At 35.7% G+C, this 18,970-nt stretch overlaps 1 protein-coding gene across 1 annotated transcript; it reads left to right on the forward strand.

Moving 5' to 3' along the window:
• Window positions 1-4,330: 4,330 nt before the first annotated feature.
• On the forward strand, window positions 4,331-15,723 carry LOC140517724 (butyrophilin-like protein 8). The gene is made up of 4 exons (XM_072629209.1): window positions 4,331-4,433; window positions 6,413-6,760; window positions 6,972-7,250; window positions 15,098-15,723. Exons 1-4 carry the CDS (start codon window positions 4,331-4,333, stop codon window positions 15,721-15,723), a joined length of 1,356 nt encoding a protein of 451 aa, XP_072485310.1.
• The last annotated feature ends 3,247 nt before the right edge of the window (window positions 15,724-18,970 follow it).

The following is an 18,970-nucleotide window of genomic DNA, read 5'->3' on the forward strand; positions in this document are numbered from 1 at the left end:
ATATATTACTAACAAAGCCCAGTGGCAAGAGGTAAAGAAATTTCATTTAAAGTAACTCTAGACAATACAAAATTTTTAGAGGCTACTTGCCAAGATTTACCTAGGAAACATATGAACACAGCTACAAAATACACCTCATACAAATAAAGTGAGATCTAAATAATTGGAAAAAATACCAGTTGCTCATGGGTAGATCAAGCTAATATAAAAATGATAATCCTACTTATATTAATTTACTAAACTACCAAAATAATTTATAGATCTAGATAAAATAAAAACAAAATTTTAGACTATCAAGGGAATTAATGAGAAGCAATCTAAGAGAAGGCAACCTATACAGATCTAAAATTATGTTATAGAGCAGCAGTCATCAAAACTGCTTGGTATCGGCTAAGAAATAGAGTTATGGATCAAGGTTAGGTACACAAGACACACTAGTCAATGACTATAGTAATCTACTATTTGACAATCTCAAAGATTCCAGGTCTGGGTTAAGAACTCACTATTTGATAAAAACTGCAGGAAAATTTGGATAATATTATGGCAGAACTAGGTATCAACCAACCTCTTACACTGTATACCAAAATAAAGTCAAAATGGGTATATGATTTAGACATGAAGGATGACACCATAAGCAAATCAGAAAAGCAAGAAATAGTGTATCTGTCAGATCTATGGGCAGAGGAATAATTCATGGCCAAACAAAAGATAGAGAGCACTACAAAATGTAAAATAGATAATTTTGATTATATTAAATTTATCATATTAAAAAGCTGTAGTGTAAACAAAGCAAATGCATTCAAGATTAGAAGGGAAGCAGAAAGATAGGGAAACAATTTTTACTTCCAGTATCTCTGATGAAGGCTTCATCTCTAAAATATATAGAGAATAGAGTGAAATTTATAAGAATATTAGCCATTCCCCAATTGATAAATGGTCAAAGAATATGAACAGGCAGTTTTCAGATACAGTAATTATAGGTTCTCTAAAGTTATATTTAAAAATAGTCTAAATCCATATGGATCAGAGAAATGCAGATTAAAAACAATGGTGAAGTCTCACCTCACATCAATCATGACAGAAAAGAAAAATGTGAAATTTCATAGGGGATGTAAGACAATTGAAACTCTAATGCTCTGTTCATGAAATTGTATACTGATTTAACCATTATGTAGAATAATTTGCAACTATGCCTAAAGGCCTATAAAACCTTGCACAGAAAATCTTTTGCTAAGTAATACCACTACTAGGGTTGTATAATATTATATATATATATATATATATATATATATATATATATATATAGTGTTATACCTATACATATATATATATATATATATATATATATATAGTGTTATACCTATACAAACACACAGATATATAAAAGGAAAAGGACCTATATGTACAAAAATATTTATAACAGCTCTTTTAGGTGGCAGAGTTGGAAATTGAGGGGATGTCCGTCAAGTGAGAAATAGCTGAATAAGTTGTTGATGATTTTAGGGGAATACTATTTTGCTATAGGAAATGACAAGCAGCATGTTCTCCAAAAGAAAAAAAAAACCTGAAAAGATTTACATGAACTAATGCAAAGTGAAGTGAGCAGAACCAGGAGAACATTGTATACAGTAACAGCAATATTCTATGATGATCAGTTGTGAATGACAGCTATTCTCAGCAATATAATGATCCAAACAATTCTGAAGGATTTATGGTGAAGAATCCTCTCCATCTTCAGAGAAAGCCCTAATGGACTCTGAATGCAGATGGAAGCATACTTTTTCTGTTTTCCTTTTCTGTTTTTATTTTTCTTGTTTGTGTTTTCTTTCCCAAAATGACTAACATGGAAATGTTTTGTATGACTGCACATATATAACCTATATCAAATTGCTTGCTTTCTCATAAAATGAGAGAGGGTGCAGGGGAGAGAGGGAAAAATAATTTAAAACTCAATTTAAAAAATGAATATTAAATGCTGTTTCTCCATGTGATTGGAGAAAATAAAATATTAAATTCAAAAAAAGAAACTATCTATCTATCTGTTCCTATCCCCACCCTCAGACACTTCCATCATGCTAAGGAATCCACCAATGTCAGTTTTAAGACTAAATGTTTCCTAGTATTTAAATAAAAATGGTAACTGTTACCAAACTTTCTCTTTTCCTAAGAGAACAGCTCTTTATCAAGGCAAAGGGATCCCATTTAATGTCAGGGTTTATGGCTGTCAATTATATGCCCTGGGCAAAAAATTCAACTGACAAACAAGAAAATTGTTTTATTAGTTCAAAGTCCAGATCTTCACTCTTCACCCACATACAACTGCATTTAAGAGAACAGTAAAATTTACTTCCTGCATGAGAATTGAGGCTTTGTTGCTGAAGCAGTTTCCGTCAGAGAAGCAGAATGATCCCGACAGAAATCAACCCTGCTTATTTTTGAGGTGTTCCCTTCTTCTCCTCGGCCTTGACTGAATCTCCTCTAGCCATATCCTTCCTCCCTACATTCCTTCTTGCTCCCTGATGCCATTCTATGAACCCTATCTCCTTACACCTGGTAAGTCAAGAGCAGGGAATGTGAACAGACTTGTAGGAAGGAATTGCATATCCTAGAGGAGGCATATGTGTGTTTGTTGCAGGGGGAGAGTAGAATCATCTGGGTCTGTCATTTGATTATCTTTGGGAACTTTTGGCATGAAAATAAATGCCAATCGATTTCAACATTTGTTTGTACTATTTTTATAGAACTTCCACAAAAACACTGCCCTGAGTTTGAAAGACTTGATCATGATTATATAGCTTGTATATGTGCATTTGTTTCCAGGGCTTGCCAAGCTAGTTTATTCCACTGATCATCTTTACCACACACATGTATGTATGTGTGCAACACATTTGTACATCATCTGTGTATATGTGTATGTGCAGTAGTAGCCTTCTCTTGGATGAGGTAGGTAGGGAAGGAGAAAAATAAAAAAATACACAGTAGAGAACAGCAGAAAGTTAGAAGGAAGCACAGAAAAAGCAAGGTGGTTTTGAAAATAAAGTGTTTATTACATTTAAAAAAACATTGTGTGATATAGAAATACATGGTTCTATGTTGAATCTTCTTTTCATATTGTGCTATGTACATGTACATGCTTCTTTTTTGTCTTTTTGTAAGTAAGCTTAAAATGAATGAATTTTTTGAAAGAACAATTAACAATCAGTTTGGGAGATCCAGTCAATCAACAAATATTTACAAAAGCACCTACACTGTGCCAAGCACTCTGCTCAATGTGGAATTACTATATTAAGCCAGTCACAACTAGCTCCAATATAATCTCAGGGCCTGAAACTCACAGATCACCTCCAATCCTATCAATACCATCAATCAATCCCTTCTTTCCCACTTCTGCTTTGCCCGGCATAGCTACCCAACTTTTGTGCAATGCTTATTTTCAAGAAAGAAAGATTCTTTCTCCCTTTCCTAGTCCTGTGCACTCTTTCCCAAGAGAAGTTCAATTATTGCATGTATGGTAACAGGAATTATAGTTAGGAGAAGTAAAAGGAGGATCTCAGAGTCTGGATTATTATCTAATGTACAAAACAGATGCTTGTCTCTGCATGGAGAATCCACTTCTCTACATTACTTGTAGTTTTGAACTCTTAATAGTTCATGAACTGTTTATGGATAATGTGCCACCTTCCTGATATTAATTTCAGAACTTTATACCATTTCATGTAGAAAAGATCAAATGAGTTACTTAGCCCACATATCATAAATGAGAAAACAGACGATCAGAGAAGTGAAGCAATTCATCTGAGACTGAGCACGTCACCTAACTTCTAGTTCACCTGTATTTCCACTTACCCAAGCAGAGCAGTTTTACATTAGAGTCACAGAACAAATCTATCAGTGAAGCATGGAGCTAAACAATCAGTCATGAGACTGAAGGAAATCTGCACGAGGTGCCAGAGTACTCATTAGTTTTTGACCTCTTTTCTCTTTCATTTTTGCTCTATTTTTTTTTTTTGTCATAACTTCAGGAGTCATACGTCTCTATTCTGCCCTTCCTGTTTCACTGGGCATTTGCTCCACTCATTCTTGTTAGGGAGAAAACCCTTCTTCAGTTGTTGTTCTTAAGTTTTGAGGTGGTCAGGATCAAGAAATATATGTTTTATCTATGTAAATTCCCAAGGGCACCATATCTCAGCACTTACAGGAGTCCAGTCATTCTAACCATGAATCAGGAAATTATGCTCATAGTTCTGACTTGACTCTACTGCTTCCCACTATCTGCTCTAAGTTATCCATTTGCACTTCATTCCAGGTTCTGATAAGCAAATCCACAGATATGTTAAATGTCCCAGCTTCCCAATGTCCAAGTGAAGTCTTCCATCTATTTGAGTATCACCTCATCATCATCTTTGTTCTCAGTCTCATAGGATTGGGATCAGGTAAGTCTCCCAGTCTGTCTCTTCCATCATCACCCTTCTTTTTACCTTCATGTCTACTCTGCTCAATTGAACTAGGGAAAAACTGAGCAATGATTATGTGATAGACATAATAGTTGGGCCAGTTAGATGCCACATGTGTTCATTGAAGTCCACTAAAAATCTTTTAGAACAGATTCCTATTTTGAGATCTTATCTCTTAATCTTAGCTAAATTCAAGTTGTTTCTATTGTAATATGGTCAATTCTACACATTTTCCTCCTGGTGCAACAAGGCAAAGTAAGCATACCTGTTCTTGCTGCATTATTTGAGATGAATTAAAATGTATCTTCTTCACCAAATATGTCTCCCAGCTATGGCATAGTGTTCAAAATTTCTATCATTTTGGTCACTGCCTTGACTGAAATCAATGAAAGACTCCATTAAAATATACTCCTTCTTTACTACTTTTCTTCTTCCTATTTTCCTTCTTTCCTCTCTCTTTTACTTTCTACACTTTCCTTTCTTGCTTGCTTCTTTCCTTGCTACCATCCTTCCTTCCCTCTTCCTTCCCTTTTTCTTTCCTTCTATCCTTTCTTGCCAATATTTATACATTGCTTATATAATAAAATATGTTCAGCAGTGGAGAAAAACAACAGCAATAACAATTTAGATCCAATTCCTTACCAACTGCTGACAAATCTAAGATAAATTAGAATATGTGCATCATTAAGTATCTTTGATTTTGTTGGTATGGATGCTCCTTCTTTGTCTCTAAGAGGACCTTCTGGTCTACATCTATACATGGAAGCCAAGTTTAATTTTGGTGCATTGGGTGTGGGTAAAACTCCTTTGGATCCTGAGACACATAGGGTAATTTAATGTTGAACCTATTCAAACTGGCTCTTGGAGAGCTCAGAAGCCTATAGTCTGCAGATTATTCTTTTTATTTGTGGAGGGTAAGTGGGGGCAATCTGGAAAATATATGCCCATTTTCCAAGTTGCTTCAGATTTCATAGTTTCATAATTATGTTCTCCTGTTCTTTCAAAACTCTTACAGATAATTAATAAAGACTCAATGAATTTAAACTCATTCTGCTAAATTAGGTGAACTTTTGAACTTAGGTGAAATAAGAACATTAAACTTGGTCGTGTAAAGTAAAATTCTACTCTTCAATTACCTTACTGCTATAATCTCTATTGTTATTTTGCTTCATTCTTCTTTCAAAGACTAGGACGAATAAGAAAAACAATTTAAGTAATTTTATCTTCTCTCCCTCATTTTTCATTTCTATTAACATCCTAATCTCTCTGAGCATCTTCATATAATGAGGCCTGGTAGAAGGATCAGGATAATAAATAGAATGCCTCAAGGCTCAAGATGTTTCTGCACTTTAATGGACTTGGGATTGTATCAATGTGAGCATTTTCTCCACTGATCTGGACCAAAACTCTTTTATGACTTCTGATCAACTCATATTTTCAAAATATTTGAAGGGCTTTTAAGAGAAAGAATGAAATAGAATTAATCTGAAAAGATATAAATTTAAGGCAAAAATAGGACAAATGGGCACAAGTTATGGGGAGTATGATTTTAATTCAACATAATAGCTTTTAAATGAGGGTTATGGAAGAATGGGTTGGTTTTGTTTTTTACATAGTGAAATCCCCAGCCACTACTAATGAGTAAATAGGATTTGAATGATCACATCTAAGGAATATTGTACTGGAAATTCTGGCATATGATGGAAGGTTGTACTAGATGACATCTAAAGCCAATTTCAATACAAAAATTTTGCTCCTTTTTATTATAAGCATATCATTCTAACTGCTTGACCCTGGTCTGGTGTCAGTGGAAAAGGGAGAGGTTTCTGTCCTGGGTGAAGTGGTTGAAAATCAAGAAGGGCCAATATGGAACCTTCCATTCTGTGATTAAATCAAGCTCTGTGCATTGTGCTGACAAATGTTCATGGTTAATAGATCTTTTCTCATAATCCCTACAGGTCAGTTTCAAGTTATTGGCCCTGATGAACATATTCAGGCATTGGTGGGAGAAGATGTCATTTTCTCCTGTCATGTCTTACCCAAGATGAGTTTGGAGGACATGGAGGTGAGGTTCTTCAGGAACCAATTCTCTTCTGTGCTGCTTTTATACAAGGATGGGAAAGAAGCATATGAGAAACAAATGGAGGAGTATCAAGGGAGAACCCAGTTTGTGCAAGATGCCATCACTGAAGGGACAGTCTCCTTAAAACTAAAGAACGTAATGCCTTCAGACCAGGCAATGTATGGATGCTGGTTTATTTCTCAAACTTTCTCCCAACAGTATACTTGGGAGCTACAGGTAGCAGGTCAGTTACTTTTTCAATAATGTGATATATTCACCATCTGTATCTAAACTCAATTAGCTAGAACATGCTTCTGAAGGGGTCATGTTTTCACACTCTTTGATAAAGTGAGACAAAAACAAAGCCACAAACTAGCCCATGACTAGATAATCTCTATTTCTGAATATCTTTGAGATTTGGTTTTTGGATTAACTTTATTTCTTGTTCTCTGCAGCTCTGGGGTCAACCCCTCTTATCTCTCTTGAGGAGTACAGACATGGAGGAATCTTGCTGGTATGTCAATCAGCTGGGTGGTTGCCTCAGCCAAATATACAATGGAGGCAAGATCCTGGACAACGTTTGTCACCAAATTACACAGTATATCAAGATGATCATGGCTTCTTTTCCATAGAAACCACCCTTAATATAAATGAACATTCAAATAAGAATATCTCATGTTCAGTCTTGAACCCTGTACTCAAACAAGAGAAGGAATCCAGAGTGCAGGTAGCAGGTGAGTAAAGTCAAGAGGAAGGAAATAAAAAGGAGAAGTGCTTGAATGATTTTGCAGAATTTAAAGATTTGTGTCCCTTTTCAAAAATAGAAAATGAAAGGAAATGTGTTCAAAATGTTTATTTATGAATGATTTGGAGAAGGTGAGTACCAACATTTTTTTCTTGTCAAACACATGACAACTTATCCAGAAAGTGAAGCAATTGTCATGAAGTAATTCATTTTATGACCAATGAAAGGAATGAATGCTTTAATTACCACATAGCTGGTTGCTGGGTTGAGAATGAAGGAATTTTAGGAGGAAGTGATACATGCGTCTTTAAATTTATGATAGAGGAGAGCAAAGATGAGTACAGTCTGACATGTATTTTCAATGTAGCTCATAGAAACTGAGGATCCTTGTTACAACTCTCAATTGCGCAGGTGTGTTTTATGTCCTAGGGCAAGGCTTATCTCCCTCTCAGCTTCTAGATTTTGGAAGTGTACTCTATGCGGTCACTTGAGGGTCATCCTGATGAATATTTTGTTGCTTGATACAGATGGCTCAAGAGGAGAAAGTAAGACTTGTGACTTTGCACAGCCTTCCCTCACTCAAATCAAAGCTAACTGCAAGTCATGTCATCATTTCCCTGATGTCATGGTCCTCTTCACAAACACAAACTGTGAGAAGACCAAGTTGTCTGAATTGGGACCGTTTCTCCCTCTCCCCCTCTCTCTCCACCTTCCTTTTCTCCAAAGGGAGGTAAATTTCCAGTTAACTTGGGGTTTACTGCCTAGATTCCTTTCTCCTTCCTTCCTTCCTTCCTTCCTTCCTTCCTTCCTTCCTTCTTTCCTTCTTTCCTTCTTTCCTTCCTTCCTTCCTTCCTTCCTTCCTTCCTTCCTTCCTTCCTTCCTTCCTTCCTTCCTTCCTTCCTTCCTTCCTTCCTTCCTTTCTCTTTCTCTTTCTTTCTTTCTTTCTTTCTTTCTTTCTTTCTTTCTTTCTTTCTTTCTTTCTTTCTTTCTTCCTTCCTTCCTTCCTTCCTTTCTTCCCTCCTTCCTTCCTTCCTTTCTTTCTTTCTTTCTTTCTTTCTTTCTTTCTTTCTTTCTTTCTTTCTTTCTTCCTTCCTTCCTTCCTTCCTTCCTTCCTTCCTTCCTTCCTTCCTTCCTTTCTCTTTCTTTTTCTCTTTCTTTCTTTCTTTCTTTCTTTCTTTCTTTCTTTCTTTCTTTCTTTCTTTCTTTCTTTCTTTCTTTCTTCCTTCCTTCCTTCCTTCCTTCCTTCCTTCCTTCCTTCCTTCCTTCCTTCCTTCCTTCCTTCCTTCCTTCCTTCTTTTCCACCTACTTTCCCTCCAGTTCATGCTGAAGCTCATCCATTTGACCACAATGGGTTCATGGCCAAGCTCCCCTTAATGGGTGTATATTGGGCCCTCCTGACTTTGAGTGAATTTAGAGTGAATGTCAATGGTAACTGTTTCTCTTTGGAACAGTAACCCTGAGGGTCTTCCCCTCCCAGCTTGATTTTTTGTGTTGTTTTCTTTCTAATTAAAGAGGCCAACCTTTAACTCATTTCTTAAAGAAGTGAGGCCTATTCCCTGAATGGGCATTACCTTACTTTAAGTAAGTACCTGAAAAAAGCCTTAGTCTAAAAGGTCAAGGTCTCCCATTGCATCCTGGGTCATCTTGACCTGATGAATATCCTGGTTGAATATCCTGATGAATATCTGGTTACTGGATCCAGATGACTCAGGAGGAGAAAGTGAAGCTGGTGATCTTGCACAGTCCTCCCTCACTCAAATCAGTCAAGTACAAGTCATGTCATCCTTTACCTGATGTCATTGTCTTATTTGAAAACAAAGGACAAACACAACTTTAGGATCCATCAATGTGCTTTCCTCTAAGATTATCAATTGAATAACAATTTAGTAATTCATCCTAAAGAGCTTTTAGAAAGATGTATTTATTAAGGTGGTATAATAAAGACAAGTCATATAATACATCCATCTAAAAGTCAGTAATACTACCACCATACACCATACACCACACTGCTGTCCCAGAATAATTAATGATGGAGGGATGACAAAGAATCCTCTAGACTTTGCAAAGCTCCAATAATTCTCCTCTAAACAAAATGGGGAGAGAAAGAAGGAAACTTAGCCAAACCTGATTATCATGGCAGAACTGTCTCTTTTTCATCCCTGGCAGTTTGTACTGAGAGACATTGCTGGAAAACCACACTTGTACTATTTCTGAAATTCTTTGATTCTATCTAACTGGATACTTTTACACAGGACTCAGAGAGAGAGAGAGAGAGAGAGAGAGAGAGAGAGAGAGAGAGAGAGAGAGAGAGAGAGAACAAATCCCTCAACCAATTGGGACAGACTTCCTGACTATCTTCACTTCACTTTGTCAAATGACTTTCAAGGTCATTTCATACATTGTCTAAAACCTATGCTTGATTGAATTATGGAAATACTTATCACTTGCATTAAGGAGGGATAATTATTAAGAAACAGTCAATCCACCCAACAGATTCATCAATTTAGGAAGATAGTCAAAGCATTTAAAGGCAAGAAAAATAGAATCACATAGATTAAAATTATTCAGGGGAAATGAACATTAAAGACATGAAATTGTTTTCAGTTACTTGCCATCACAAAAGGTGCATCCATAAATACTTTGGTTCTTAAGGACCCTTACTTCCTTGTGTCTAGTAGTAAGATCTCTAGACCAGGGGACATGAACATTGTACTCATTTTATTATCATAATTGCCAATTGCTTTCCCAATTGATCTATTGGGAAATTATCTGAACTAAGTGGGACCTCTTAACAGAGGTATACATGGCAGTAGGTGTCTAACAACTAAGTGTCAAAGGTGGGAGGTCAACTGAAAGCGAACAAAAAGGGTAACATACTAAGGAATACCAATCTTGCTGATAGTGATGTCAGTTTCCTAGGATAAAAGTTTATTTTTTTCAGAATCTTTCACACACTCATATAGTATGCATCTAATCAGCAGTAGTGTGGCAACTTAGGTCGTTTGTATGTAAAACTAAAGTAAAGCATTTTAAAAAGCATTATAACTAAAGCAATTCACAGAAGAGGAGGAGGAGAGAAAAAGAGGGATTAGTCAAGGGAAAAAATGGAAGCATTTGGAATATAGCTTGTAGGATCTTTGTTAGAAAACATTCCCTGTTCAAAGGCCGGAGGCAAAGGAGTAGTAACCAAATGCATTTTTCAATTGTAAAAAAAAAAAAGTGCTTTTAGGCAGAAATGAAAAATCTTTTACCCAAAAACATCAAGTTTTTACTGTGTCTTTGCATAGTTTGTTATACTTTATTTCTCTTTCAGTAGGGGTTGGGAACTTTCTGTTATTAGTTTACCATATGGCTAGAGGATTGATTAGTCCATCAAGGTATTGCAACATAATTATACTTCTTATTTTTTCCCATAATTCCCCTCTTTGATACTTCATCAGAAATATTAAATTTGGACTATTCATGTCTATATTTATTAAATTTTTAAGATCATTTGCTTCCTCTTGTCTTCAAGCAGTTTCTTTAACAGTGCTGTTTATTACCATTATTATATTACCTTATTATTAAATTTATTGCCCTCTTAATATATTACATTAGACCTTACTAATATGGTATTAAGATAGCTGATTGTATAGCAAAATAAGAACTCAGTACAATGAAACTTATGGTGTTATTGAAACAAAAATATGTAGTTAACAAATCATGTGAAATACAAAATATTCTCTTAAAGACAAAGTAATGGATGCAAATTTCCTCATACTGAAATAAATTAGAGAAGATAAAAGCAAGTTTGAACCTTTTAGGAAGAAATAAATAAATATTAAATTAGTCTTTTATCTTTTTAAAGCCATTGTTTTGATCAGTAGTAAATATTTGGCCAAAGATAACCTTACAAATGGAGGTCTGTATCTCAAGAGTAGAATTTTTCTGTGGAGGCATTCTTAGCAATATTTTTCACAAGGTACTAGATTTACGCTTACACTTTGTTCTTAAATCTGGCCTGTAGGTTACCTTCCAAAGGAGTCAGGGCATTATAAAAACAACAGACAATAACCATAATCATATAATCAGGCATATTAACGTTCATTTAAGCAACAGGTATCCTATTGCATTGTCTTGGGTTTAACTGTCTACCTCATGAAATTGTCAGCTTCTGAGACAAATCTGAATCAAATATGCCTCTCCTAGACCATTAACGACAAGTTGTCTGCTTGGTATGCTTTGCTGACCTTGGAATATACCTTTCAACTTTATTTCAGAAGCAGATTTAGAGAGAAGCTTCTTTTTTTTTTAGCACACTTAACTTGCTGTATTACAAGTCATGTACTGCCCCAGCAGAGGTTCCTTGGGTATCACTACTCAAAACTTCTAGTGACGGTATAGTAAGACTGCAATTTACTAAAACATGACAAAGTCTAATGAAATTGACATTCTAATAATTATTTCACGGGGTGAAAGTCTTATTGTGTTAAATGTATACCTGTAGTCTAGAGGAAGAACATTGACTCAGGGTGCCTGTAACTCATCTGAAAGTTTTGAAAGTTCCAATGTTCACAGACTATTTGCTCTTTCTACTTTGCCTGAACCCTGTAGAGGATATGGACATGAGTCAGAAAATCTTTTAAAAAACCAACAAAATCTTCATGACCTGAACATGTCAAAATGGATCCTTCTGTCACTTGTAGAGTCTTGAGACAGAAAAAAATAGCCAACAAACTAACCATGATTTAAAAGACTACACAATAATTAAAGCAATTCTGAAAGTGAAAATATCAATCTAACTGGAGAATTTATAGGCAATTGCAAAACATATGCAAAGCTTTGTATTTAAGCATTTGCGTGAAATTCCTCTGTGCATATTCAAAAGATTCTTCTGGAGGAGGTTCAATATTTTACTCCACCTTTTTCCATCTTGTGCTTTATTACTTCCAAGATCAAATTTAGAACACTTTATTAATACTATCACCTTGACTTGATCTTCTGTCATTGATTTTGCTGTCACAATAACATACTTTGTAAGGTCACTAAAACAGTCACAGATATTGAGAGCTATTTAAATATATTCTTTGTGCAATGGAAAATATTTGGAAGGTAGCCACATGTATTTGAGTTTTTAAAGGTAAATAAACAGAATGATATTTTTATCTTTCTCAAAATAAAATTTATCACTCAATTTAGAACAAATAAGACCTAGAGCAATTTACATTTTTATACTTTCTCCCCTTTGAGGATATATGTTATCCCAATATCATGGGAGGAAGAAGAATTATTTAAATAGAAATAGTGTGAGATTGTAAGGACACAATCTAATACATAAATATATAATTTTTTTCTGTTTCTCTTTTTTTTAATCATTTTATTTATTCTCTATTTTATTTTCCTCTTGTTACATGTAAAAACAATTATAACATATGCGTTTAAAACTTTGAGTTAAAAATTCTCTTTCTTCCCTGCCCATACCTCCCCTCACCCTAATTGAGATGGCACAAAGTTCTATATAGGGTAAACAAGTGTAATCGTGCAAAATGTGTCCATAATAGTCACATTGTGAAAGAAAACACAAAAACCTCAAGAAAAATAAAGAAAGTGAGGAAAAAGTATGCTTTAATCTGTATTCAGACATCATAAGTTCTTTCTCTGGGGACAGATAGCATTTTTCATGATAAGTTTGTCAGAGTTGTCTAGGATTGCTGAGAACAGCTAAGTCATTCATGGCTCATCATCTTACAATGATGCTTGATCAACTGGAATTTAAAGAAGTAATTTTCTTCAAGTGAACATTTGGACCCCTTTTTCCATATGATCAATTTTACATCTTAAAAAATTTTCTTCACTGGATTTTTGTGCCTCTTTTTTCTCCATTAATCTCCTGGTCCTCAATTACAATCCCTTGACTGAATTTGGACTCCAAAGAACAAATTCCCTTAATAAAAGGAATTGTTCAATAAAACTTGGACTCAGTCAAAAGTTCACATCCAAGGTCCTAGAAGGTCACATGTGTCCTCCAGGCTCCAAGTTCCCCCTCCTTGCACTACATCATGCCATATCTGAGTGCCTTACTTGTAATAATTCAAAAGTATATCAGCATTTTTATTGTTACCATCAATATCTTGATTATCCCTATTATCATAATTTTCTCAGGACAAAATATTGAGATTTACTCTGATTTGACCTTGGGTGTTATATGGGTATCTTACAGATCAGTTCTTTCAGACCTCCTCCTGGAGCTATGGATTTCTTGTGCTGGTGTTTCTCACCTTGGCCTCTCTTGGTTTTCTCATTTTTATCTACTATAATCAAGGTAAAGAGAATGACGAGGGGAGGGTACTGCAAAGTTCTTTGTAACATTTCACTACTGCAATGTACTTCTTTTATTAATTTTGTTTTTCTCTTTGGGTTTCAACTACCCCTGGGGAAATGGCTTCTGGGAAAGTCCCATGCTCAGAAATAGTTTTACTTCTTGCCATTGGATTTGGTTTCCTTAAAACATTCCCCCCTTCTAGAAATTTTGATCTACCTGTTATGTTTCTCACATAATTTTGTATTTCTCTTAATTTTTAGAGAAAATTAAGAGAGAATTGGGTAAGTTTTATTTTATTATTTTGTACCAAGTTTCTTTTTAGGAGGTTTTGTTTCCTAATGTTATCTCATCTGTGATTCATTATTTTTAGACTTAAAGAAAACAACAAAACATGCAGGTAAGAGAATAACTTCCCTCCCATGTCAAATTCTCTTCTCCCTCTTCCATCCACATACCATATGTTCATTTCCCCTTCTACTCTCTAGCCCCCTTTACTTAGTTGTCCTTCCTTGTCCGTGTCCCAGAAATAACATTTAGCTTTCTGTTTTCAGAATGGATCAGAGCCATTGAATTTTCAGGTAACTGAAGGGAGGACAGATTGGGGGAGGACACAGTCAGAAGAAAAATACTTGTGCGAAGAGACAAGATGAAAGGAAAGAGAGAATAGAATAAATGGGGGGAAAGGAAGGAGGGAAATACAATTAGCAATAGTACATGTGAAAAAATTTTAAATAAGTTTTTCTCTGAGAAAGGCCTCATTTCTTAAACATATAAAGAATGATTAAATTTATAAAAATCAGAAGCATTCCTCAGTTGACAAAAGATCAAAAGACATAATCAGTCTTCAAATGAAGTAATCAATTCTCTAATCAAAAATTCATTGATAATTTTCAATATAAATTGATTTCTGCTGTAATACTATGCATTTTTATTTCATGCACTTAAAAAATATTCTGAGAATGGATCCATAGGATTCACCAGACTACCAAAGGTTAAAAAACTGCTAAGATACATGGTCCATTAATTGAATCAGGTTTCTCTTTCCTCAGGAGGTTGTTTTTGGTCTCTCTGTTTTTCCTTATTTCCACACTATTTTCATGTAGAAATTACTTGTGGATGAGTCCTCAAGTTCTTAATTGTTCTATACTGCCTAACAAGACTTAGTTTTAGGGAAGGGAAAGGCAGTCAATGTTAGCTAAAGGGAAAATTTAGGAATTGTTTTCAAATATGAAATAAAGACAAGGTTAAGATAGCAGACAAAAGCTTGTGGGAGAAAATGGTCAGCAGAACTCATCTGGGGTCAATATTACTTGGTCTCTCTTTTATGACTTCCCCACCCCCTTGGTTTCTCTTTCTCTTATCCTTTCTCTCTTTTCTTTGCTTATCTTTCTTTATTCCCTCCCTTCCCCCTCTTATCACTTTTTCTGTCTCTCTCTTTTTCCCTGTCTCTCGTTTTCCCTCTTTTTTTCTCTTGCTCTCCCTTGTACTATTAATCTCATTTCATCCCTCCCCATTTTCTTTCTTTCTCTTTCCAGTGGAAGTTACTCTGGATCCAGATACTGCTCATCCCAAACTCCGTGTATCTGAGAATCAGAAATCAGTGATCTATGAAGACACAAAACTTCCAGTATTTGAAACTGAGAAAAGATTTGAGTATCCATGTATGGTGGCCTCACAGAGTTTTTCATCAGATAAACACTATTGGGAAGTGGAGGTTGGGGTTATGAGGAATTGGTGCCTAGGGGTATGTTGGGATGATGTGAACAGAAAGAAGACTGAAAATCAATTTGCCCCTGATAAAGGTTACTGGGTTTTGATGCTGTTGAATGATTATGAATATTGTGTATATGACCCCACCAGAAAGGCCCTCACTCTCTCAGTACAGGCTCATAGAATAGGAGTTTTCCTAAGTTATGAGGATAAGGAAGTCTCTTTCTTCAATGTGACTTTAAGATCACACATCTATACATTCACTAACTGCAAATTCCAGGAGAAAGCCCTTTACCCATACTTTGGTCCTCGTAGAAACTATGATCAGAAACATTCAATTCCTATGTCAATTTGTCCAGTGTTAAATTTCTCTTCTAAGGATACTTCCAAGGTCAATGAAAATGATGCCTCCAGCCCAGAGATAACTCAACACCTCTTTTCTCCTTTCTAAGGTCCCTCTTTCCCACATGAGATTTTAATTCATATTATCTTGTATGTTTTCAATGCTCTTTTCACAGAGCTCCTTCCTTGATAGTAGGGATCCAAGAATTTTTTGAAAGTGTAACTTAGTAGAAAGGGAACTAGAGTTTGAGTGATAGAACCTTGGTCTTGGTCATCTACTATTTGACCTTAGAAAAGATAAGTGACAACTCTTCCAAACTTGGTCAGAAATCCCAAATCACATGCTTTCTCCTTTATGTTGCAATGCTTCTTCCTTCCTCTCCCCCTCACTGGGCAATATAAATTATCCAAAATTCAAAGGGGCGGAGCCAAGATAGTGGAGTACAGACAGGGATTTGCCTGAGTTCTCCCCCAACCCCCTCCAAATGCCTTTAACAAATGACTCTAAGAAAATTCTAGAGCAGCAGAACACACAAAAAGATAAAGAGAAACAAATTTCCAGCCAGAGCCAACTTGGAAGGTTGGCAGGAAAGATCTGTTGCACTAGACTGAGAGAGAAGCAAAGTTCAACTCAGATGAGACAGAGCAGATCAAGTCAAAGCAAACCAGGAGCAAGCTTCAAGATGATTGAATCGCTCCCTGCAGTGATAGTTTTTCAGACCTCTCAGCCTACAGACTCCAAAGACAACTTAGAAGGGCAGGAGTAAAGGTCTGTCCTGCCTAGATGAGGGTGGAGCACAGTCCAGAACAAGTCATGCCAACACATCTCAGGCACCAGCAAACCAGCATCAGGCCTTGAGAGTGACTGAATGAGCAATGGTGGCAGCAGCAACAGCAGAAGTGGCTTCTTTTGGAACTCTCAGCCCACAGATGGTCAGGGTATCAACAACAGGTCAGAAAGAGATTACAGGGGCCTCTATTAGCATTGAGACAGGACTAGGTTACTTTGCTCATTTACATATCCAGGTCACAGTTCTGGAGTGGGGAAGAGCTTGTGGCCACAGTTGAGAGAGGACACTCTTCACAGTTCGGGGACAGAAAATAGTGCTTGTGATCACTCCCAGACCAGACACAGGCCAGAAAAGGAGTAAAAGCATCTCTCCTAACATCACACCACCTTGGAAGAACTGAAAATTAATAGCTCCCTGGAAGTATCTCTGAAACCCTCTGAAGCTTGGGGGAACACAACCTCTGTCCTGGAAGCAGAGCTCTATTTTAACAAAGAGTTAAAAGTTAACTAATAAGCTGGGGAAATTGAGGAAACAACAGAAAAAAACCCTCTGACTACTAAAAGTTACTATGGTGACAAGCAAGATCAAAACACACATTCAGAAAAAGACAACTTAGTCAAAGCTCCTATATCCAAAGCCTCCCCAAAAAAGTGTATTTGTTTCAGGTCATGGAAATCTCAAAAAGTATTTTGAAAATCAAGTAAGAAAGGTAGAGAAAAAATTGGGAAGAGAAATGAGAGTAATGAAAGATAACGAAAAACAAGTCAACAGGTTGGTAAAGCAGGCACAAAAAATACTGAAGAAAATAACACTTTGAAAAACAGACTAGGCCAATTGCTAAAAGAGGTTCAAAAAATCAAGGAAGAATAGAATGCCTTAAAAAGCAGAATTGGTCAAATGAGAAAAGAGGTCCAAAATCTCACTGAAGAAAATAATTTCTTATGAATTAGAATGGAGCAAATGGAAGCTAATGACTTTATGACAATTTGAGAAATTATAAAACAAAACCAAAAGAATGAAAAAAATAGAAGACAATGTGATCTCATTAGAAAGACAACTGATTTGGAACATAGATCCAGGAAAGACAATTGTAAAAGTATTGGACTACATGAAAGTCATGATCAAAATATAAGAGGCTAGACATCATTTTCTAAGAAGATATCAAGGAAAACTCTCCTGATATTCTAGAACCAGGGGGCAAAATGGAAATTGAAAGAATCCACTGATCACCTCCTGATAGGGATCCCAAAATGAAAACTCCCAGGAACATCATAGCCAAAATCCACAGTTCCTGGTCAAGGAGAGTTCATTTTAAGCAGCTAGAGAGAAATAATTCAAGTATGGTGGAGCCACAGTCAGGATAAGAAAAATTTTTTGCAGCTTCTACATTAAAGGATCAGATATCTTGGAGCATGATATTCCAGAGGGAAAAGGAGCTAGGATTACAATCAAGAATCACCTCCCTGGCAAAACTGAATATAGTCCTTCAGGGGGAAAAATGGACACACAATGAGATGGAGGACTTTCAAGCATTTTTGATAAAAAGACCAGAGCTGAATAAAAAATTGGACTTTCAAAACAAGACTCAGAATCATATAAAGGTAAACAAAAAAGAGATATCATAAGGGACTTAATAAGTTTAAACTGTTTATATTCCTACACGAAAAGATGATAGTTAGAAAGCGTATATAGACAAAAGACACAAGTGCAAGTTGATTATTAAGGGATGATATCTAAAAACTGAAATTGATGGGTAAGAATGTACTGAAAGAAACAGAAAAGTTTCTGTTTCCCTGTTTCCCTGTTAGTGAAGTTGTGAACTGAATCAACCATTCTGTAGAGCAATTAGGAACTATGCTCAAAGGACTATAAAACTGGATATAACATTTGACCTAGCAATACCACTATTAGGTCTATATCCTAAATGAGAATAAAAAAGAAATGCAAAAATAATTATAGCAACTCTTTTCTGAGGGTAAAAAATTAGAAGTTGAGAGAATGCCCATCAACTGGGGAATGGTCGAACAAGTTGTGGTATGTTGTTATGATGGAATGCTATTGTACAATAAGAAATAATGAGTAGGATGCTCCCAGAAAACCTGAAATTATCTCCATGGGCTGATGCTAAGTGAAATATATTGTGTACAAAGTAATAGCAATACTGTAAGATGATCAGCCATGAATGACTTCACTTTTCTCAGGAATACAATGATTCAAAACACCTCTGAAGAAGCTGTGATGAGAAATGCTGTCCTTTCCCAGAGCAAGACTGGAAGCTGTAAGAATACAGATTAAAGCATACTTTCTAAAAAAAAATTTCTTGTCTATTCTTTCTTTCACAATAAGCTATGAATATGTTTTTCTCAATTACACCTACATAACCTATATGCAATTGCTTGGCTTGTCAAGGGAGAGTGGATGGGGAGGGAATAAGAAAGAGAATTTGGAGCTCAAAGTTTTATAAAGGAATGTTAAAAATATTTTTGAACGTAACTGAAGAAAAATAAAATACTAAATGAAAGTTTAATATTTAAAAAATATCTATATATTATTTCTCACTTCTGA

Source organism: Notamacropus eugenii, chromosome 1, assembly GCF_028372415.1.
Source record: "Notamacropus eugenii isolate mMacEug1 chromosome 1, mMacEug1.pri_v2, whole genome shotgun sequence".
Lineage (NCBI taxonomy): Eukaryota > Metazoa > Chordata > Mammalia > Diprotodontia > Macropodidae > Notamacropus > Notamacropus eugenii.

What these genes read in the sequence shown, in the direction of transcription:
- LOC140517724 (XM_072629209.1), top strand. Translation starts at nt 4,331, where the DNA reads ATGTTAAATGTCCCAGCTTCCCAATGTCCAAGTGAAGTCTTCCATCTA. An exon ending in TCTCATAGGATTGGGATCAG is followed by an intron (nt 4,434 to 6,412) that starts GTAAGTCTCCCA and finishes TAATCCCTACAG; the next exon opens with GTCAGTTTCAAGTTATTGGC. An exon ending in ATCCAGAGTGCAGGTAGCAG is followed by an intron (nt 7,251 to 15,097) that starts GTGAGTAAAGTC and finishes TTCTCTTTCCAG; the next exon opens with TGGAAGTTACTCTGGATCCA.